A 24,574-nucleotide genomic window follows, 5' to 3' on the forward strand; every position below is an offset into this window, starting at 1 on the left:
GTGGCCAAGGATATGGGCCGTCGCCTCACAAAAACTTGGAAGCAAAGTATGCACTCAAGCAAGTAGACAAAGCTAAATGGAGATGAGGCGAGACAAAAAGTGACATTAGGATTTCGGTAACTGCGCAGAAGGTAGTCTCCACTCTGCCCTGAAAGAACATAATGTAAAATCTAGCAAGAGCAGCATCCTCTGGGTTTGGGGTTGAAAAAGAAAAAAAAAAAATAGATAAGAAAAGGAAGGAAGGAAAGAAGAAAGGAAGAAAGAAGCAAGCAAGGGAGGAAGGGAGGGGACCGACTTGGGGGAGAATGATGAGTTGGAGTCATAAAAACTTAACCTACATATTAAGCTAAATTAAGTGGATTCAGGTCATGGTAAGTGATTTCTTTATACATAGTTTTTAATTCTATTTCCTCTCTGTAGAAAGGTTTGTACTTAAAATGGTTAATTAAGGGATGCCTGGGTGGCTCAGTTGGTTAAGCAGCTGCCTTCGGCTCAGGTCATGATCCCAGCATCCTGGGATGGAGTCCCACATCGGGCTCCTTGCTCAGCAGGGAGCCTGCTTCTCCCTCTGCCTCTGCCTGCCATTCTGTCTGCCTGTGCTCCCTCTCTCTCTCTCTCTGACAAATAAATAAATTTAAAAAAAAAAGGTCAATTAAGTAAATGGGTGTTGAGCATATATTTGATGACAGTATTTACTGATTTTATATAGCATTTCGTTGTAGCCGACTAACATGTCCTGTCTGATGCTATATCTAAATGCACTTTGAACTTGACTTGGAGAGCAATGGCTCCAAGTCAAAAAGTGGGCCGTAGAGTCCTGGTTCTGATACTTGCTACATCTGTGGGCTCGATGAAACCCTGAAACTCCATTTCCACATTTATAACATGAGGACATCATGACCATATTACTCACTTATAAGGTACCTGTGAGGATTGTCAGATAAGAAAAAAAGAGTTGGGGCTCCTGGCTGGCTCAGTTGGTGAACATGTGACTCTTGATCTCGGGCATGTGAGTTTGAGCCCCACACTGGGTGTAGAGATTACTTAAAAAAAAATAAAAAGAAAGAAAGATAAAGTGTTTTATAAACTATAAAGTGGAAGGGAAAAATAGAAGAGATTATAATTAACCAATAGTGTGTTAGGATCGCTAAAGCAGTGATACGTGTAATATCCATGTGTTGTCTTTATCATATGCCTTCCCCAAACACACACATGTATGCACAATCTCTTTCACATTTTATCTGTAACTATCTCAACTTGAGAACCATCAACTCACAAAAGAATTCAGTCACACTGAAAGATGGCTGGAGAAGACTATTAAATATACATCGTTCTTTTTTATCTTCTGCCAAGTATGAAATTTGTTCTAAAGGAAATACTATTTGTGAAAAGAAAGCAAATTTGTCTTTAGACAAACCATAAAAATGTGAAACAGTTAGCCATGAATTAAGTGGATTTTTCTCTTTTTTTCCACATCTAGTGAAATTTTTTTGATCTTCAGGGGACACAGACTGGATGGATCCATGTCCTCGTTCCTTCCCAAGTTTATGCCAGTTACTTACATATTGTAATTATGAAGCTAAATGCCAGACTGCGTGGGTGGTGGGATCTGATGACCCTGAAGATCTCTCCTAACCGTAAGATTTCTATGACTGACAAACAAACAAACAGAAACAAAAATGTAAGGAGCCCACAACATACATAAACTGGCAATAAAAATGGAAAGGATGTTCAACACTATTTTTAGTGGCACTTAGTATTTATGTTGGGTCATTTAATGTCTAGAAAACAGTTGTAGTCTCTGTTAAATAGGGAATAAAGTTACCTACAAAAACTTGTGACAGCCAGTATTGTTCTCTAACTCTGCTAGGAATTGGCTTCTGAATTTTGACTCACAGTCTGCTAAAAAGAAACACTTTCAGCTTGGCCACTCACCCTCTTTGTCTGAATTAACAAGATGTGTACACAATTAATGAAGGCATATTCAAAGAGATCTCTAACTGAGCCCATCAACCTCATTAAACACAGCTTCGCTTCACAATAGTTTCTTGGAGCCCTAATGGCCTGATGCTGTCTGAAAGATTTACTGTCTAAGGACTTTGCCCTAAAAATAAGATTTACAAGGGAAATTTTTGAGGAGTAATATAAATGCAAGAATGAGAATTACTCAAAGGGAGTGAGTCTGACATGACCAGAAGGGATTGAAAAAATACAGTAAATGCCTTAGTTGGTACAGTCGAAGGTTCTTTTTTCAGATCCAAACGTTGTAGGGGAAAGTGCATACAGATCATTGCATCAAGATCAAGATAACTTTTAGAGAGATTGCTTCATATCCTGGTGGCTTAACTTCCCAGAGAAAAGAAGAAAAACAAAAAATCTTCACCACTGGTCTTCCTTAGGAAATCTTTTCACTGGTTTATGGATTGTAGAGGCGGCCACCAAGTAAGAGACCCCATTCTCTCTTTACATTGAGAGGCCTTGATGTTTGAGGATACAGCTGCCTTCAGATGCTCAGATAAAAGACACTAAGTGCAAAGTAGCAGTATTATCTACTTATTACCCCACTTATCTGCTTATTTCTTCCTTGAAGTCCTACTTCTGTCTGCAATATCAATCACTTCTCCGGCAGCTTGTCTCACTACAAAGGGAGGATTTGATCCCCTGCTTAGCCCTCCACAAGCAGCAGACTCGTGCAAGACTAATTCATTACACCACCAAGGCTGCAGAACAAGATTATGTGGGGGGTGGGTGTGCTATGCTCTTACAGCACAATTCTTGGAAACGATGCAGAAATTCAATCTACCGTTCCATCGAACATGGTAGTCTAGGCACTAAACTTGGCATTGAATAAGCACCAAACACATTAGAGGGAGTCTTGATACTTTCTCCAAACAAGAATAAGCTGTGGTTAGGCAAAATGGCAATGTGAGAGCAGCTATTTCACATTATCAATAAATAAATAAATAAATAAATAAATAAATAACAGTCTCAAGTTGGTACACAGAGCTCTGTATTTGAAAATACAGAATTAGTTTCAAAAGACAGTATATAGGAACTTCTTTTTCAACAGAGCACATCATAACATAGTGCAAACAATCAGGACATGTGGATGCTAGGCTGGTTTTGTCACCAACTGGCTATGTAATCTAGGGCTTGTCACTACTTCTCTGAGCTCATTTCCTTTGCTGGCCAAAAAAAAAAAAAAGAAAAAAAGAAAAAAAAATAGCTATAAGATGATCTCTATAGCTGGTTCCAGCACCAACATCTTAAGAGAGTGCATAAAGTGTTAGGTTATAAAGAAAAACAAGCTGGCTTGCCACTATATCCAAAATAGGTTTTCTGCCTGGGAGGTGATACATAAAAGTTTGGGCCAGGCTCAAAAAGAAAATTAGCAGATAGTGTTGAACTCTTAGCTGATTTGAACTCCTAGATTCATTATAAAGGTTCATTTAACTTGTCTTCATTATCTGCTCTTACTACATCAAAGGAGTATTTCCAAATCCTTACAATTAGCCATGTAAACAAGGGCACAAATTTATCACTTCACTGTGCTCAGCAAACAAGGTTTCTGATACACTATCACATTCTACTGAGGATAATATTCCCACTATCACCTTAGGTTGGGCATACAAATATTAAATGGGGTCTTATACAGTGAAAGGTTTCAATACATTTTAAGAAGTGAATCAATCGATGAATTTGCTGAATATCAATGAGAACTGACCCTACTTTTCAACATTAGCAGACATTGCCCAGACGTTTTCTGTTTTAGTTGAATGAGAGCCAAGATCTCATTCTCCGATAACCAAGAAAGCAACCAAACAATCCTTTATTCGGTCCTAGGTAGTGCTGACACTATTGACTATGCCCAAATACTCAACTCAGGAAGTCTAAAAAAGAATCCGTAATAAAAAGAAGACAAAGATGAGTAATTAAAAAAAAATAAAGGTTTCTTCAAGGCCAATCAGGTGACCAGTGTTGAAAATCTCTTTCATGGTTAGCTTTATTATCAATATTGCCTGTAGGTAGAGTACGAAACAATGTTAAAGAATGCATCTTTGGGATCTTATTCTTTTAACTTGGAGCTCCAGAACAAAAGCCATATTTTCAATTGTTTAACAGTATGAAATATTATGGGTGCCTTTTATTTAGAAATACATACTAACCTGTTCATTAATGAAGTTAAATTGCTTTTAATAACATTTAATTACACCAAAAATCCAAAGAGTTAATGTACTTATAATGGCATGAGATATACATTACATGTTGTGAAGATTAAGAGTGATAATGGACATGAAATAACTTTTTTTTAAACTGCAGAAGGTTGTTCAAACATAAGTGATTTTATTTATTTGTGTGTTCTTGATGAATAAGTATCATTTTCTAAATCCTTATTGCAATTAGCTTTGATTCATTCAAATGAAAACCTCTGACCTAGAACATGATTTATACAGAAGTGACTAATTTCAAGAGAAAACGTGTGACCTTAAACATTTTGTCCTGCATACCAATCTTTAGAGATGACTTGCATTAGCCTTTTCGAATTTGCATAAACTCAGAGAAAAATGTTCCTCAAAGAAAAAAAGAACAGCTTTCTAGGCACAATACTTTTTGATAATTCCCCAAATGCCAAAACTTCTGTTGCTTGATTCTGTTGCAAATTGCTTAATAGATGTCAAAGAAGCATTTTAAATTAATATTTACACATTCCCGATGAACAAAAAAAGCAATCGATGGCATATGGAAGCGGTAAAAAAAAAAAAAAAAAAAAAAAAAAAAAAAAAAAAAAAGTCAACGAGGATGGAGAAGAAATTGTTGGGACAATTGAGGGACTGCATCTAATTTTCAAGACAATGACAGTAGAGTGATTATGTAGTGTCCTTTAGTTTCTGTGGGGGCATTCAAAGACTCACACTGCATTACTTCCTTAGGGAGCTAAGAATTTGATTAAAGAGGTGGGCCTTCTAGACCTCCAGACCATTCAACAAACATTTGCTGAGCACTAAATAGGCCCAGGCTTTGCAATGTGTTTCACAGAAAAGAAAGTAATGATTCCTGCTTTCATGGGGCATCAAGCTTCATGAACAATCTGTCATAATTTATAAATCACTTTGTGACTGATTATTGGAATCAAATCAATGGTGACAAATTTTCAGCCTTAAAAAAATGTATTTAGCACTGCCAAATTTAGCATATAAAGTGAGTGATCAAATTGGATAAGATGATGCTAATTGAGAAAAAAATAGCTTTAAAATAAGGATACAAAATTTCTTATGTTCCTGATCAGCTGTCCCTGAAGGTGAATGACACTGAGAAGATTTAGCATGGAACTACCCAAGGTGGCCACTGTGAAGGACAGCCTGTTTGAAGGTCTAAATGGGTACAGCCATTTAAAAAACTCTATGTCTCGGGGCACCTGGGTGGCTCAGTGGGTTAAGCCTCTGCCTTTGGCTCGGGTCATGATCCCAGGGTCCTGGGATCTAGCCCCGCATCGGGCTCCCTGCTGGGTGGGGAGCCTGCTTCCCTTCCTCTCTCTCTGCCTACTTGTGATCTCTTGTCTGTCAAATAAATAAATAAAATCTTTAAAACAAAAAACTCTATGTCTCTTTTGTACATCCCATTAGGGTATACAAATGATCTACCGGATGCATTTATCATAATCATATTTTCACTCAAGACCACATTACTAGTCCATTAATTCTAAACAAGTTATTATGTTTCAAATGAATAATAACTAAATGGAAAAGTACAAAGCAAGGATCAACATGGTTCCTCTGACGACTGGACACATAATCTCTAACCCAAACAGATGGGAGCGCTGGATAGTCAGATACAAATTACAGCTAAAATAGAGGAATAGATCATAACATCCATAACACTGGTTTCCACCCAATATTCTCAAAGGGACTGACTAGAGATAACACTTCATGAGATAAAATTTCACTTTTCTTTTTACCCAGGATAAATTTCTACTCTTCTATTCAATTTGATCATTACATAGGATCAAAGTTTTGGAGGATGGTAGAAACTATAATACCTTTAATTTTATGCATTTTAAGGCATGCATGGGTGGCTCAGTGGGTTAAGCCTCTGCTTTCTGTTCAGGTCATGATCTCAGGGTCCTGGGATCGAGCCCCACATCGGGCTCTCTGCTCAGCAGAAGGCCTGCTTCTCCTTCTCTCTCTGCCTGCCTCTCTGCCTACTTGTGATCTCTCTCTGTCAAATAAATAAATAAATATTTAAAAAAGAAAACAATAATAGTTAGCATTTATTCAGCACTTCTTAAGGCTAGGTATGATTCTTCATGCTGTAATGTACATAATTTTTATTTATGATTTAATACTTATATTAGACTATGAAGGAGATGCCATTATTCACATCTTGCAAATGAGAGAAGAAGCATAGGGTGGTGAAATAACTTGCCGTAAGTCACATAACTAGCTCAGGAGTAGATATGGGCTGTGGGCCTTGAACAGGATTTCTGCAGCCACATTAACTTGCTTTGTGCTGAGCAGGGAATGAAGTTCTCTGGCCATCTCTGGGCACATGCTTGTACTTCTCATCGAGGTCACTGACTAGGAAATTGTGTGCGTGTGTGTTGGGGGAATGGGTTTTTTTGTTTTTTGTTTTTCGTTTTTTTAGGCCTGTATTTTATCCATTATCTGACTTGAATCTATATGAACTCTCACTATGGCATCCATATACCACTGCCAAATACAATTTCAGTACATGCCCTTGTCACAGCCTAACTTGAGTCAACCTTAAAATAACAAGTCAACCCACAGTGTGCAGTAGGTGTTATTGTATCATGGGTACTTTTAATGCATATGCTAAATTTGGGATTTGGGGCCAGAATTTTTTTTATTGTTTATGATAAAGAATGAAAATAGCCGCTTGAGAACAGTGTTTTGACGTTAATATATATATTTACTATTGGTCTTTCTGGATTTGGGAGCAATTTGATGACCAGTTATCTAGAAATTTTAACGAAAGTTTAGAAAATAATTTATAACTACTTAGAATCTCTGTGACTCAAGATGATTTTTGGAAAAGAATCACATAATAAAAATAACACCATTTCTTTCTTCTTGAAATCCAGTCATAAGATAATGGCTTGGTTCTATCACCCATCAGACAATTTAGTGTCCTAGCCTCTGCAAGATAAAAGTTGTGACTCATTGTTTTCCAACCATGAACTACTCTTTAGCTAAAACTCTGGATAGATTAATAAGGCTAGTTTCATTCTGTTCTTACAGAAGGATAATGTGAAGTTAAAACCAAACTTCAAATTTTCCAAACCTCAAATGATTATGTGAATTCCTTTAAAAATAAACCCAGCAACCAGGGCACCTGGGTAGCTCAGTGGGTTAAAGCCTCTGCCTTCGGCTTGGGTCATGATCCGGGGGGTCTTAGGATCAAGCCCCCCATCCACATCCTGCTGTCTGCTAGGCAGGGAGCCTGCTTCCTTCTCTCTCTCTGCCTGCCTCTCTGCCTATTTGTGATCTCTACCTGTCAAATAAAATAAATAAAAATCTTTTAAAAATTAAAAATAAGAATAAACCCAGTAAATCAAATGCCTTTTTTAATCCTCTACCATTCAGACTTTCACCAGATAAAGCAGGAAACTCAATTTCTATAACACTATCAACACCATCCCATTACCACTATATAAATTAAGAGATCAGCACTTTTATTTTTTTTTCTCAGTGAATTCAAATCACAAACTATCCTTATTTATTTAAGAACTGTTTACAACCAGAATAAGAAAATATTATGTGAATCATTACCACTCGAGGTTTTTTAGTATGACCCAGCTGAGCAACAGGGTCAGGAAAGAAAGAAAGAAAGAAAGAAAGAAAGAAAGAAAGAAAGAAAGAAAACCACCTATGGACACCTAAGTACCTACTCCACAATTTATTAAATTTCTCTCACAGAATATGACCTTTTTTATTGGTCTGTCTGAAGTCATGATTGTTACATGGTAAAATTTGTGTCAGTCCATAGTTCATATCTTTTGCTTCACGCTGTCTTATGTGTCCATTTTAAAATGCCAACAAGAAGAACATATACTTAATATTTTCATAAAATCTCCCCTACACTGCAAGTTGAGGGATCGACAAGGCGTGTGTGTGGTAAGCAGGGAAGATTACATCAAGAGCGCTTAATTCCTGTCACCCCAAAGACCAGATCCAACCAAGAGAAAAAGTCCTCTCTTTAAAAGGTGCAAGGCAACTGTTTTCCTAATTGCTCTTATTTCTGTGTTTGTGTCCAGGTTTGGGGGGGATAGGTTGGTGTGTGCATTTTTTTTTTTAAACCAAAGAAGAGATTTTTGTGTGTGTAAAATTTACCACCATGTTTTGTTTTTTTAAACATGATTTATGCTTTTAGAGAGGTTCATTTTCAGAAGAAATCTGAATGAGGACACCGTCTGTAGAAAGACATTCCAATGAACTGGTTAGGCGAGTAGTTGTTTGGAAGGAACACTGCCTCCGGGCTCGTGAGGCAGATGGAGGTAGCAGTGGAGGAGTGGAGTAGCAGAACTCAGTCCCTTCTCCTTTCTCCAGCTCCAGACAGGATTTATATTCATGACTAATCTTCAGGAGCACAGTTCCTCACCACCCACCCCACCTCCACAAAAAGCACTGATGAGGAAGTACTCCTTTTCTCAAAAATGAAAATGTTGCTTTTGTGTTCTCATTTTTGTCCCACCTCCCCCTTGACCTAGAGAATAGAAGGAAAGGAAACTCTTTAGATGCCACGCCACATAGTGATGATTTAGGACAGATTTTGTGTATGTGTGTCAACGGGGCACATTGGTTTATATGTTTTCACTAATGGTTCTGGAAAATGTATGTGTCTGTCTGTGTTCCCATCAAAGTCACATAAAGACACAAAAGGAGTTTCGGCAAGGACTGGTGGTTTATCTGTTACTAAGGATGAAGGGATGAAGTGAGCAACCAGTCTAATTCCATGCTTTTACACATAAGGAAAATACTTGGAAGAGGAAGTTATTCATCTACCAACAAAAAGCCAATTAGTGACAGCAGCATGAGGACTAGAAGCCTGGACTTCTGACTCCTAGGCCAGTGGCTTCTCACTGAACCTCAGAATTGCTAAAGTTTGGGTGCTTTTCAAGATATCAGAGATAGTAAATTTGCACTATAAACCCTGATCTATCTGCCTATGTCAAAAGACCTCCAAAGAGCTTAATTTTAGACATGATGTGTTAATTCTTGAATCTAAAGAAGAGGGAACATACTGGAACACAGTGGTTTTCCATTTTTGATGATTCACAAAATAGTTTTTTTTTTCCCTTCTTCCATAGCCTTCTTAGTTTTCTTTCTATCTGATCAACTTCAAGCAGCTGAGTTGTTTCTTTTTCAAACTAAGCTATTGCTGGAAAGCACAGAAAATACCTTGGTTAAGGGGGGAGTGGATTGTATCTAATTCACTAGCAGAGGTGGTTCATGCCTATTCCCTTTGTCCAGGGCAGCCAACATCACAAAATCCATAATGCTCCACTAAAGTTCAGGTTATAGAAAAAACATCTTGATACTCAAACCCGATATCTAAAGGAGAGGGCTATTTTTAAAAGCCATATTTTATAAGGTCATCTAAGTTCTAATTAGGTAGTAACATGCACTGGACTGAAGCATATTTGATACCAAGACAAATCGTGTGGGTTTTGTATCTAATTTAGTTTCTGATTCACTATCCTATGCCATGCGGGGGACACAACTGAGATGTGAAAGTACCTGCTCTCTTTCTATCTCTTTAAGAGGGTGTGGTGAGAAAAGCTTTGAATAACATCCATTAAGAGCTCTTCAGCTTCTTGGGAGGATGATAAGTAAATACAGTGAAATAAGAACTGTGTGGTGTGTGTGTGTGTGTGTGTGTGTGTGTGTGTGTGTATGTTTTCTCCTTAATCTATAGATGAATTATAGGTCTTTCCTAAACACAAAGAATAACTCTGGGGCTCCTGGGTGGCTCATTCAGTTAAGAGCCTGACTCTTGGTTTTGGCTCAGGTCACGATCTCAGGGTGGTGACATCCCACCCAGCTTTGAGCCCAACACTCAGCGGGGAGTCTGCTTGAGATTTTCTCTCTCCCTCTGCCTCTTCCACCGCACTCGTCCCATGCACACACACATTCTCTCTCTCAAAATAAATAAAATCTTTAAAAAAAAAATCAACTTTGATAGACAAAAAAGATAAAAATGAAGCTCACATCACTGCAGACAATATACTTCTGAGGGACACTCCATTCAGCTAATGAATGAAAAGGCTTTTACTCTACAAACTAAGTCTGTCTGTTTTTCTGTCTCTCTCCTACTACATGCACTCACACTGAGATGTTACCTTTTACCTGATGAAGATTCCCCCATGACCCTTCTAATCAGAAATAGTCAATCCAGCTACTGCTTTAATCAGCCATGTTTTTTTAAAATCTTTTTGTTTTTTATCTCTATTCCATTTTTTTTAAATCAACATCATTCTCATTTTCTAGTTAGTAGTCTATTCACCTATTCCCTAAAGTAAAGGCACTCTCATTTTCATCTATGTTCCTACTTTAAGAGCTGTGGGAGAAAAAGGAGATAATGAACAGGTCCTCATCTGAAAAGAATAATCTCATAGAGAGATCCAATCTCTTAATCCTAATACACCTACTTCTCTTAACACTAAGCACATGACACTGAAGAGTTTGGGGTCACGTGCACAGGCAGGTACCTCCCCACCGCTAGCCACCATCCTCTAGTTGCCCACATTCTGAATCCTATAAGCAGTTCACCAAGACCACCAGGTTAGAATGTATCCCTCTTTTCCCTGACATGACCCCAACTCAACTATTTATCTATTTCCTTATTCCTCCTCTTCCCTGTTGGCTTCCAGCCAAATTGACCTTCCTTCCTTTCGATACACAATTTATCGAAGTCATTTATGCATTTAACTCAAGGGGTCTCAAACCGATAGCCCACATTATGTGCTATGAGTCCAGGGAACTTAGGATAATAAGAATAATTTGCATTACTCTAAGTGAGGCAAGTATTCTCCAGTTCTTATTTATCATCATTTCCTGTTCTCCTGCACTGAATGCTTCCCACATGTACGCTTGTTCCCTAACTCAGGTAATTCTCAAGGTCTCAAATACCTTCTCTTTCTCCTTTTTCACACGGCCATATGTTTCCTAAGCTTTTACATAGACATGATTATCAGAATTCTGGTGCTTACCACTTTCTATCTTGATAAGAATTGTTTGCATCCCCTGTCTGGTAATGAATTGTGAGGTCCTTAGGTATAGAACATACTCTTTACCTATTCATTCATTCCTTAGAATGAAGCAGCAAATGTTGGCTAGGTGCAGGATCACTGAGTTGCTTAATGCCTAAAAGTTAAGATTCTTTTAGAGTATGATGTGAATACTGTTCCCAAAGTTGTAAAGCCCAGCCATCATTGCTGATGACTAAACTGGTCCATTGTCTAACATGGGTACTAATTTGTTGTCTTATTTATTTATCTCTCAATAGTTAAGCAACAAATATTTTCTTGGTTATGATCATTTAGATCAACTATAACCTAGTTCATTAACTTCATAACTGTCTCCCCCACTGATTTTAAGTTAGATGTAGTGAAAGACTTAGCCCTTTTATTTAAACTTTATACCTTTAGCAGAGTATCTTGACCTTAGTAAATAATTAGAAAATCCCTGTTGAATTGACAAGAATACAAGCTTGAAATTTTAGTCTTTTTGCCAGGGAAAAGATTCTTATGAACCTACAATTTAAGAGAAAATCAGGTATGAGAATTTGTTTGACAATGTCTACTGATAAAGACGTGAAGCCAACCACTTAATAAATACGTTTAATTACTTTTTCTAAACTGTTACTGTCTACCTTTTTAATTTCTCAGTGGCATAACCCAGTAGAACTTTTCACATGTTTTAAGATGAGTCACAGCTAAAAATGTCTACTTTAAAATAGAGACTGGCCTAGATGTTTCTTCTCTGTCATTATGGCTCTGTCCCCTTGGGCAAGTCACTCTACACTCAGAACCTGAGTTTCTTAGCCTATAAAAATACGTATGTTAAAACACTGGATTGCACCAGTGTTTCTCCAACATCAGAATCACCTGGAGGGCTTATTGAAAGATTGTTGCCCTCCCTCTTCTAGTTTCTGATTGAGCAGATCTGGAGTAGAACCCAAACTATTTGCATCTTTTAAAGTTCCTGATGGTGTTGGCTAGAGAACACATTTTGAAAAAACTAAACTGTTTTGGAGTCCACACAGCTCTGACTTTATCACATGAAGATTCAAGCCAGGGATATAAGGGTATCCAATTCCAAAGTTTGGGCTCTGGCATAGAGAGTATTTTATTATGTTAAATTACTGAATGACACCCAAATAAGTGAAATAAAATACTTTTCAGTAATTAAACTGAAAATATTTTCTGTGAGTTCTAGGAGACTGAATGGATGCCAGAATATAAGAGCTTTTAAAAGAAATCTGCTTCAAAATTCGACTTAATTTGAAGAAAACTCAACTCTGTGTAGTTTCAAATGGGGGGGAAGGAGCTTAACAGATTTTATAGAATACTAGTGTATCTTCAAATATTACCTTCTTTTTTTGAAATATAAAAATACAAACCCATGCAAATATTGCTTTTTTTCTGCATCAGCAATTGCTCTACTTGGGATTCCTAATTTCCTGTTTCCAGATTTATCATATTCTAGAAGTAACAGTAAGGACCACCACCACTGAGAGCTGACCTCATATAAGATGTTGTTACCTGCTTGACATGTCAGGTCTCAATATGCTAAAAAGCTCTTCTCTGGTCTGTTACCAATCTAATCATCCTCATTTTGCAAGTGGGTAAACTGAAGCTCAGAAACAAGCCAGGATTTAGCCAAGGTCATCCAAGTAGTGAATGAGAGATCTGAATTCAAATGCAGACAGCAAGCTACTCCAGAGCCCGAGCTCATCAACACTATCTCTAACAGGAAAGGGAAAGGCAGGTCTACAAATCCAGAAAGTTAGGTTTAATCCATAGTCAACCATAAACCCTAGTGGACACACTGGAGAATTCTACCCTAATCAACTTGGATCTTAGTTGTCTCATCTATTAAAGGAAGGCTAGAGTAGAACTATATCAGGTCTACAATAGTAGTCCTAAGTCTACTATTCTAGAATTTTCCAAGTTTTATAGATTAAACAATGTTAAATAAACTGGTCACTGAAGGAATGAACAGGTGACTCACAGCATTTTACTTCAAACAAATCAGATTCACTCTAAATCAGCATGCTAGGATTTCAGACTCTTAGGTTTTTAAGAGGATGTAAGGTCAGAATCAGCTCCTGTGTTTCTGCTGAAATCCTTTTCTGTTTATTTGCCCTCTTCAACTTTGTCATTCTGAATGCATACACACTAAGTACAGTGTCTTAAGTAACATTGCTGAGGTTACACCAAAGACAGGTGTTAGGGGAACTATTTCCCTAGGGCTATCATTTCCAACTCTCCCTCCTCAAAAACAGAGGGAGGGGATAGAAGGAAAGGGTTTCTTTTCAGATTAAACACAGCGACTGCAAACACCTTCCCCTAGGCAATAAATTCTCTGCCAGTGTGCGCTGCAGTTTACCCAAACACCAAAGCAAAAAGCAAACAGCCCCTTTTGTAAGGGAGGAGCTGTCACCTGTCAAATGATGTTTGTGAATTTCTAGAGAAAAAAAAAAAAAAAAGAAGAAAGAAAGAAAGAAAGAAAACCCTTTCCCTTATTTTATTAAGCAGACTGTTTGTTCAAGGTTTGAAATGCATACTTGTGTTTAAGGTAAAAGTCCCTGGCTTGGCAATCTTGAACAAAGTGGTGCCTTCTGATTGGCTACACTGCACAAAGAACAGAACAGGAAAACAGTCTGCTCTTCTGGGACACCTGAACTCAGTCTAATCTGAGTGGATACTGGGCCATCTCAGAAGCAACATAAGTAACTACAAACCCATCTTCCAAAAATTGGAGGACTTTTTCTACACAGAATATATTCTGTTTCATTTGTTTTCATAGAACTAATAAACAAAAGCTTATTTGGTACAAATTATGGTTGAATGATTATTTTAATGGTAGTAGCCAAGGAGAAAGGGTAGTAAAGATCCTAAGAGCAAGGGTTAAGAAGTGCTGCACAGAAAAGTAGAAAGTGTTATGCGCATCTCCATGTTCAGGGCTAATCTCAGGCAATATAGATATTTCCTAGGAAATAAATATGGAAATATATAGGAATATATATATATAATATATATATTATATAGGAAATATATAGGAATATATATATATATAGAAATATATATAAGAATATATAGAGAGAAATATATATAGGCAAATATATATATATATATATATATTCTGTGTACTCTTCTTTCTTCACCCCTTTCTTCATATTGTTTCTAACCTGGTGAGGCCTGCTTTCCCCAGCCAGAGATGCTCCATTCTCCAAGATGTCTTCCTCATCTCCAGTCAAAACTACCATCCCTTCCACAGAGTGTAATCAAAGGTATAGAAAGAGGGACTGTTTCACCTCTATGTGCAAATGACTAGAATCTCCTTTAGTCTCCTAGATATATTTGCATTTTTAAAGAAGAGATAGTATGGGGTGCCTGGGTGGCTCAGTGGGTTAAGCCTCTGCCTTCGGCCCAGGTTATGATCTCAGGGTCCTGGGATCGAGCCCCACATGGGGCTCTCTGCTCAGCGGGGAGCCTGCTTCCCTTCCTCTCTCTGCCTGACTCTCTGCCTACTTGTGATCTCTCCATCTCTCTCTGCCAAATAAATAAATAAATAAATCAAAATAAAGAAGAGACAGTTTAACGAAAATTGATTCAAGTTTATAGACACTTCCGCAGAGTTGTAGGAGTACAAATTGAAAAGAAAACAAACCCATGAAAAGAAATTTGATAATAAGTATCAGTAACACTGGTGTTCATACAATCTTACTCAATAGTCACACTTCTAAGCATCTAGTGCAAGAAAATATTCTTTATATAAATATTCTTCTTAAAAAAAATCTGAGTAAAGTAACAGTTAAATAAATCATTATATGTCTGTGTAATGGCATAACATAGCAATTAAAGTTGTTGTGAAGACTTATAAATAAGAGAAATAGGTTCATCATTGAATGCAAAAAAATAAGTAGATTATAAATTTATATATGACATAATCCAAATGTACATTATAAAATCTATTTCTTCAAGGAAAAAAACAGAAAAAAAAACTAATAGTTTTATAACTCATCACTAAGTAGAGATGAGCAATTTATCAATTTGCATTTCATCATGAAAAGTAATATATATTTACCCACTCAGAGTTCTTATTAAGAAAATAGATGAGTGATAATAAAAATAATTTTTAAATGACTACAGTTTTATATGGCAGGAACTTTGAATGAAAACAAATCAGATAATGAAACAAACCACTGCAATTCTCTGAGGCCAGTGATAGGTATTATTGTCTATCCGTAAAAATGAAGAAAGAGCAGGTCATAGAGATAATCAAGTTCACACAGCTTAAACTGGTAATGACAGAATTCCAACCACAGTGTATCTGGCTAAAAGTCTTATGTCAGAATTCTAAAGTAAGTAATAACCTGTAAAATCCTGTTACATAGAATGTAATCATCAAAGTAAAAACAAGAACAACAGCAATGAAAAAAACACCTTTTTCTGAGTTTCCCTACACTGAACTATAGAGTTTTTCTGGAAGACCTAACAAGGAAAAAGTAGAGATGGGAGAGAAATAGGACACTTGAAAAGGAATGAGAGAATGTGTGGGAGGAACAAAAGAGCTTAGTAGTGGAGATGTGAGGGTGGCTCTGGAAGCCTGAGGGAGAGACCATGTAGGAAGGGAAGGGAAGGGAAACAGAGAGGCCTTCCTTCAAGGGAGCTCTTGATACTGGTATCAGACTTCAAGTTGGCAGACTTTATGCATTTCAGATGCCTGGGAGACCAGGAACATACAGAAAATAATTGTTGTTTATATGACATATCAAGGATCGTACCCCTTCCACCGTTTGAGTCAGGAGAAGGCATGTAGGAAGGAAATTGAGAATTTTGAGTGACTCATACAGCATTGCTGGTAAACAGCCCCTTGTAGCCTGAATAGAGTGAATTACTGAAGAATACTTTGTTCACAGAGTATGTGCTTCATACATATATACATATGAATAATGAAATTTATCAAATGAGGACAAAACAATTGGCATATCAAAAACCATTTTGACACAATCCTACAATTTTAGAAAACTTCTATAGATGTGGCTCAAATTGAGTTACAGTGAGTTGTGTGTGTCTGCGTGCGTGCGTGTGTGTGTGTTAGTGGGTGTGTGTGTAGGCAGGGAGGGAGAAAAGGTTGGTGGAGTTTATGAAAGAAACGTTTATAAATTTATGTTCAATAAAAATTCAACAAATTAGAGATCTGACATGGCTTATGATCTGCTTAGAAAACAGAAGTACTGGCCTGTGGACGCCGCCGAGTAAGCATCGTTAAAGTCTCCCCTCCCACCGCCGTCATGTCTAAGTCAGAGTCTCCCAAAGAGCCTGAACAGCTGCGGAAGCTCTTCATCGGAGGTCTGAGCTTTGAAACAACCGATGAGAGTCTGAGGAGCCATTTTGAGCAATGGGGAACACTTACGGACTGTGTGGTAATGAGAGATCCGAACACGAAGCGCTCCAGAGGCTTTGGGTTTGTCACCTATGCCACTGTGGAGGAGGTGGATGCAGCCATGAATGCAAGGCCACACAAGGTGGATGGAAGAGTTGTGGAACCAAAGAGGGCTGTCTCAAGAGAAGATTCTCAAAGACCTGGTGCCCACTTAACTGTGAAAAAGATTTTTGTTGGTGGCATTAAAGAAGACACTGAAGAACATCATCTAAGAGATTATTTCGAACAGTATGGGAAAATCGAAGTGATTGAGATCATGACTGACCGAGGCAGTGGCAAAAAGAGGGGTTTTGCTTTTGTAACATTTGATGACCATGATTCTGTAGACAAGATTGTCATTCAAAAATACCATACTGTGAATGGCCACAACTGTGAAGTAAGGAAAGCGCTCTCTAAGCAAGAGATGGCTAGTGCTTCATCCAGCCAAAGAGGTCGAAGTGGTTCTGGAAACTTTGGTGGTGGTCGTGGAGGTGGTTTTGGTGGGAATGACAACTTTGGTCGCGGAGGAAACTTCAGTGGTCGAGGTGGCTTTGGTGGCAGTCGAGGTGGTGGTGGATATGGTGGCAGTGGGGATGGCTATAACGGATTTGGTAATGATGGAAGCAACTTTGGAGGTGGCGGAAGCTATAATGATTTTGGCAATTACAACAATCAATCCTCAAATTTTGGACCCATGAAAGGAGGCAATTTTGGAGGCAGAAGCTCTGGCCCTTATGGTGGTGGAGGCCAATACTTCGCCAAACCACGAAACCAAGGTGGCTATGGTGGTTCCAGCAGCAGCAGCAGCTATGGCAGTGGCAGAAGGTTTTAATTACTGCCAGGAAACAAAGCTTAGCAGGAGAGGAGAGCCAGAGAAGTGACAGGGAAGCTACAGGTTACAACAGATTTGTGAACTCAGCCAAGCACAGTGGTGGCAGGGCCTAGCTGCTACAAAGAAGACATGTTTTAGACAATACTCATGTGTATGGGCAAAAAAACTCGAGGACTGTATTTGTGACTAATTGTATAACAGGTTATTTTAGTTTCTGTTCTGTGGAAAGTGTAAAGCATTCCAACAAAGGGTTTTAATGTAGATTTTTTTTTTTTTTTTTTTGCACCCATGCTGTTGATTGCTAAATGTAATAGTCTGATCATGACGCTGAATAAATGTGTCTTTTTTTAAAAAAAAAAAAAAAAAAAAAAAAAAAAAAGAAAACAGAAGTACTTATATCTCTTTGAAAAAAATCATTCTGATGAACAAAACCGTACATGGAATTCTTGTTCTTCCAGATAGTATTCAGTCAGAATTGTAACTGTAGTATGAAGGAAGAACAACATCAATGATAAATATCCTATTCAATAAAATATACTTATTCTCTTGAGTTTTTAAAAAAATATATTTGACAGTTGAAAACAAAAATTATAACACTGTCTGATGGAGTGTTCAATGTACATAGATGTAATATATATGACAGCTACAACATCATGGGGGAGGATTATGTGACCAATATTGTGGCAAGTGTTCCATATTCCATTTGAAGTGGTAAAATATTGATTCATAATAGACTATGAGAAACTATGAATATGACAATGCCTAGGGAAACAAGTAAAAAATATGCAAAGAAATATAGCCAACACCAAGACAGAATAATTAAAAGAAAATACTAAATATAGGTGAAGTGATCTAAATAGTGGCAGAGAAAAGGAAAACAAAAGAGCAATGGAGAGAACAAACACACAAAATTCAAATGGTATATATTATATACACCTAAATATGAAATGATACAAATACACCAATTAATAGATATTGACAAAATGGATAAAAAGTGACCAACTATACATTGTAGAAGCACTCACCTTGAATATAATGATAAATACAGGTTAAAAGTAAAAGGATGAAGAAAATATTTATCATGAAAATATTACTTAAATGTTAGATTGGCTACATTAATATAAAAACAAAGTAGACTTCAGAATGAAGTATATCACAAGGAATAAAGAGAAATATATAATGACAAAAAGATCAATTCACCAGGAAGATAAAACAATACACCCCAAAATAGAGTTTCAATATATATGAAGCAACAACAGACAGACTTGAAAGGAGAAAGAGATAAATCCATAATTGGAGTTAAAGACTTCAATATTCATCTCTCACTAATCAATAGAACTAGTAGACTGAAAATAAACCAGCATAGAGAAGAACTGCATAATATCATCAACCAATGGGCCCTAATTGACATTTTTAGAATACTCCAGCCCAAAAAACATCTTTCACAGTCTTTTTAAGTGCCCACAGGACATGCATCAAGATAAACTATATCTTGACTCATGAAATAAACTCATGAAATAAAAAATTTTGAAAATTTGAAATCATACAGTGTTTGTTTGTTTGTTTGTTTTTTTTTTTAAGATTTTTATTCATTTATCTGACAGAGATCACAAGTAGGCAGAGAGGCAGGCAGAGAGAGAGAGGAGGAAGCAGGCTCCCCGCTGAGCAGAGAGCCCGACGCGGGACTCGATCCCAGGACCCCGAGATCATGACCCGAGCCGAAGGCAGCGGCCCAACCCACTGAGCCACCCAGGCGCCCTGATCATAATAGAATTAAATTAGAATGCAGTAATGGAAAGATAACAGACAACACTGGAATACTTGGAAATTAAACATGCTTGTAAATACACACAGATCAAAAAAAAAGCCTTAAGAGAAATCAGAAAATATTTTAAACTGAACAATATAAAAATACAACATAGCAAAATGTAGGGGATGCCACTAAAGCAGTGTTTCATGGAAAATTTATAAATGTAAATACTAACATTAGAAGACAAGGAAGATCTCAATGCAATAATCTAAATTTTTAATTTAAGAAACTTTAATAAGAAGAGCAAAATAAACCCAAAGGAGCAGAAGAAAATAAGACCAGAAATAATAAAGTTGAAAACAGAAAGACAAAAGTGAAAAACAGGGAAACCAGAAAGCTGAGGCGCCTTTTTGAAAGATCAATACAATTAATAAATCCCTAGTGAGACTGATAGAGTAAAAGAGAGGAAACAAGTTACCAATATCAGAAATGAAACAGAAAGATATTACAGATCTCACAGACATTAAAAGAGTAGTAAGGGAATACTACAAACAATTCTCCATATAAAAATTCAGAACTTTGATGCAATCAACAAATTTCTTACAAATCACTATGTTTTTTTAAAGATTTATTTATTGATTTTAGAGAGTAAGACAAAGCGCTCACACGCATCCATGGGTGGGAAAGGCAGAGGAAGAGGGAGAGGGAAACTGAAGCAGACTCCATGATGAATGTGGAGTCCCACGTGGGGCTCGATCTCACAACTGTGAGATCATGATGGTGAGATCACGACCTTAGCCGAAGCCAAGAGTCGGGCACTTAACCAACTGCACCACCCAGGTAGGTGCCCCTACAAACCACTATTTATGAAAACCTGCCCAAGATAAAATAAATCATCTCAGTAGTTCTGTAACAATTAACAGAACTGAACTTATAATTAAAGAGCTTTCCAAAAAGAAATATCCAGGCCCAGATGGTTTCATGAGCAAATTCTTCCAAACATTTCATAAGAAATATCAATTCTACATAATCTTTCCCTGAACATAAAGATACCTCACACAAAGCACAAACACAGAAATCACCCTGAGGTTCATGAACAATAAAACTGGCAAGATGAAAATGACCATGCTTCATAATTGCTAATACCAGCTCTCAATGGTGAGCTTAACCCTCATTTGCTTTAAACTATAGTTTCTTTCCTCTCTGAGTCCAAACCTTTAAAGCCTACAAAATTCTAGCTGGTCTTAATCATTTTATAGATATGATAAACACTGCTACAATGAAGTCTTCATTTCTGTATATATGTGTATGTGTGTGTACATGTCAGTATGCATGGGGGTGTGTGTGTGTGAGTGTGTGTGTGTGTGTGAGTGTGTGTGTGTGAGTGTGTGTGTGTGAGTGTGTGTGTGTGTGTACTTATTTACATATTTTAAATTGTTTTGTGAAGGAAATTCCTAGAAGTGGTATATACCTTTAGGTACCTAAGGATGAAAATTTAAAATTAAATAAATTAGAAGGGCAAATTTTCCTCCAAATACATCAATTTATATTTCTGCCCAAAGTGAATAGATTTTGTTTCCCAATATTTTCATCAGCACTGGATATTATCAATCATTTAAATCTTCGCTGACCAGGTTGATGATAGTCTATGACATAATCTGGAATGATAACCAATGAAACTCATTGTTGGGATTCACAATATTTTTTATTAGAGAGATGAAACATTCTATGTCTGTTAAACATCTGTGAATTACTTAGACTCTTTGCCAAAGAGCATGGCTTCATCTTTCTCTTATTAATTTTTAAATATTTATTAGGGCCATTAAACCTTTGCCATGTGCTATAAATTTTTCAAATTTGTATTTTTTCCTTCTTTCTATAGACATTTCTCCTATGCCAAATGTTTGAATCTTCTCTTTTAAAACTTCTGCATGTTACTTTATAGTTTTTTTAAATAAATTGTTTTCATAATAGTTATCAAAACTTGGACCTCATTTCCTTTCTATATTTTGATCAATTTGACTCCTATTTCAAGACCTAAATAAAAATCACCTTCTCTATGACATTTTGCCAGTCTTTGTCAGGCACAGTAAATCATTTCTTTTGGGTGTGGCTTTAAAAATACACACATATGAATAATTTTGTACACATTGACTCATTTGCTGTATTATGGTGTTCTCAAAGCTACACACCATGATTTATCCATCTGTATCACAAAGAACATAGCATTCAGTAAGTACTAATATAGTATATGTATATGACTAGATCTAGTATTAGCAGAACATAGCATTCAGTAAGTACTAATCTAGTATATGTATATGACTAGATCTAGTATATATACTTGAAATCTTAGAGGAATCTTGGATCATTTAAGATATAGGGCAGTATGCTTGGTTCTGTGGCCTAGGCTTTTTCAAAACACAAACACACTATCTGCTCTTGGGAAATGCAGAGTTGAAGAGGTAAAGACTCTTCATGTATATCTGGGATGTTACAATAAGAATTTATGGAAACGGATGGTTTTAGATAATTGCCACTCAAATTATGAGGGAAAAAACCCAATTCGACTAAATAGGGCTTCCTTTAAAGCACCAAGAATGAATAAATGCAAAAAAGAAAAGTTATGTAGTTTCCATCAATAGTTCCAGGAGAACATTTAAGTGTTGATGCTCTTATCTCCCTCTTGAAGATGTGCCAGGCATGTTTAGACAGTTTGTAAATAAGGCAAGGCTGAGATTTAAAGGAAATATTAGTAGAATCAAAAGCCAACAGGATCTTGGAAACATAGGCTAAATTATGAAAAAATTTTGAGAAAAAAACCTCATTCACTTTCATCTTCTAATTCAATGTAGTTCATTTTTTAGTGACATTAAAATCATTCTAATGAAGAAGGCACATACGTTCTCTGCAATTCAAATTTCCTTTGTTAATAATCAGAGCAAAACATTACGATTCCATTTCATGACTAATTGCTAAGGTAAAGGTTATGTGAAAAACATCAATAAAAATGGGATGTCATTCTCAATTTCAAGATTTTTGTCCTTAATTATCTGACATGTTGTTTCATGTCTACAGATTCATATTTCTTGCATAGTGAGAACATGCCTGGCAGAGATCCCAAATTTTTAAGATATTATATGCAAAAGGAAAGTAATTTATGTGCAGTTGTAGAACTATTTAGCTATGAACTTATACATAAGAAAAGCGAAAATATGCTACCAAACATCAGCAGCTATCTGTTGGAAGAACTAGGAATCTAAGTGGATCCCAGTTTTTACTTTCTAAACCAGAATACTAGTTATAGGAGCCTGAGCATGTCCCCCATTTTGTGACTCCTGTTGCTGAGGACTGTCACTGTTACATATTCCCATCTCTGTGTCCTTCACATGTGGACACAGATGAGGATGTTGGAATGGTCATAAGACAAGGGAAGACACAGGATTCATACAGAACTATCACTTACTAGCAATACCTCACTTCTTTGCATATTAAAAACAGAACAGCCACAGAGAGGCAAGCTTATGCCATCAAGTTCCTTTTCCCTCAACTTGTAGCTTTCTTTCAATATCATTGTTCCTAAGTGACCCATCACTAGAAAAAAAAAAAAAAATCACATTTCATTTTGTTTTTCATCTTTTTCGGAATCATCTCAATCCCTTATTCTTTTCAAAGTTTCTGGGTCTTATTTCCTGACTTTGTGTTACCTTCAGTTTAAGCTGGTAAACAATTTCAAGCTTGAAGGTGCTAATAAGTGATGAGACAATGGTTTTATTGTCCATTATTACTGATGGTGACCTGTGCCTCTTCAGAGGAGGCAGTGTTAAGACTCTACTATAGGACTCTCTCATGGGGAGAGGAGTGGTTTCTCCACATGGACATCCCTAATGCTCACGGAGCAGACAGGTACTTAACAAGAAATAGAGCTCAAGTTCCTCTGAAAGTTCCTCTCCAGTATCCTGGAGGAAAAATGAGAGAAGATCGAGTTGAGTAGTATGGGTAGGATACTGACACTGATGTTGTGTGCACATGTCATCCTGGAAAAGGTTTTTAACCTTCATTTTTTGCCTTTGACTTATTAATTTATAAAGGAACAATAATGATTTCTACCTCACATAGTGATTGGGAAGATTAAATAAAAGATCAGACATGTTAATCACCACCAAATATTGATGCTTAAGAAAAAGTTGTTTCTAAAAATTTGTAGTTTAGAATTATAACCGGAGAGTCAGGAATCAACTTCAAATTGAACATGCTCTCTTTCAATCAGGTCAGTCCTCCTAGTGGCATTATTAAAAATCTATTTCAAAGAATCAAAATCAAGTGTGTGTGTGTGTGTGTGTGTGTGTGTGTAATAACTGACAATCAGGAGAAGTAGGTTGCAAATGGATAACCCTTTTAAATATCAGTATTTCTTAAATAACAATAACCTCCAACTCATAGAGCAGTGCAGTCTTAGCTAGACACCTATCAGGAGGGCAATGACATCTATGTATTTTCTTGACTTATTTTCTCTCCTTCTTCATTCTTTCCTTTTCTAACACCATTGTAGAGTTTCCAAGACTCTCGTTCAGATAATCCACTAGGATTTCTCTAAAGTTTCTTTTAGCTGATTTATAAAAGCACCAAAATGGACTTTAAATGACTAAAGTTTTTTGTTTTTTGTTTTTTTTTCAAATAGCAAATCTGGATATTTTCTAACAGAATTGAGAAAACAGTGGAAGTAAAGAATAAAGTATCTAAACAGCATAACTTTTTCCACACTGACAGACCATAGTCACAAAGGAAAGAACTTGAGAGGCAGAGGGGACAGGAAGTTTGGCTGTTATGAATGTTCAAGAGAACAGTCCCCTGACTGGAGATATTCTAGAACTGCGCTCTCCCAAAACTAAACCCATGTGGTAATTTCAATTTTAATTAACTAAAGTTAAAATTAAATTCCTCAGTTGCACTAGCCACATTTCAAATGCCCAAAGGTACATGTGGCTAATGACTACTGCATTGAACAATACAGAAGAGAGAACATTTACATCACTGAAAGAAAGTTCTCTTGGACAGGACTGCTTAAAAGAGAGCTTTTTGACTTTTTGAGATAACGTCCAAGTCTCATTTCACAGGACTTTAAATTTTCCTGAGGGTCTATTATGTGACTAACAAATGCTGAGCAAGACAAAATATGGTCCCTGTCCCCTTGAGACACAGGGAAATAAGCAATTATAATGTTGTACAATAAGTAATAGGACTAAAAATAGACCTAGGTTGTTTCAGAGGAATGGTCTTTAACTCAAACTGGTGGCAAAAAGAGATATGGAAGTTTTCCCAGAG

General features: G+C 36.8%; 2 protein-coding genes across 4 annotated transcripts in view; one reads left to right on the top strand and one right to left on the bottom strand.

Annotated features, from left to right (window-relative positions):
- The window catches only part of TP63 (tumor protein p63), a 223,561-nt gene that overhangs the window by 114,025 nt on the left and 84,962 nt on the right, over positions 1-24,574 (bottom strand). The window lies entirely within an intron of this gene.
- LOC131824731 (heterogeneous nuclear ribonucleoprotein A1) lies at positions 16,491-17,785 on the top strand. Its single transcript, XM_059163151.1, has one exon. The coding sequence runs from the start codon at positions 16,540-16,542 to the stop codon at positions 17,500-17,502; it is 963 nt and encodes a 320-aa protein (XP_059019134.1). The 5' UTR covers positions 16,491-16,539; the 3' UTR covers positions 17,503-17,785.

The sequence above is a fragment of the Mustela lutreola genome, chromosome 2, assembly GCF_030435805.1.
Source record: "Mustela lutreola isolate mMusLut2 chromosome 2, mMusLut2.pri, whole genome shotgun sequence".
Lineage (NCBI taxonomy): Eukaryota > Metazoa > Chordata > Mammalia > Carnivora > Mustelidae > Mustela > Mustela lutreola.

Bases quoted from the DNA above. Each gene is read 5' to 3' on its own strand.
- LOC131824731 (XM_059163151.1), top strand. From the start codon at position 16,540: ATGTCTAAGTCAGAGTCTCCCAAAGAGCCTGAACAGCTGCGGAAGCTC.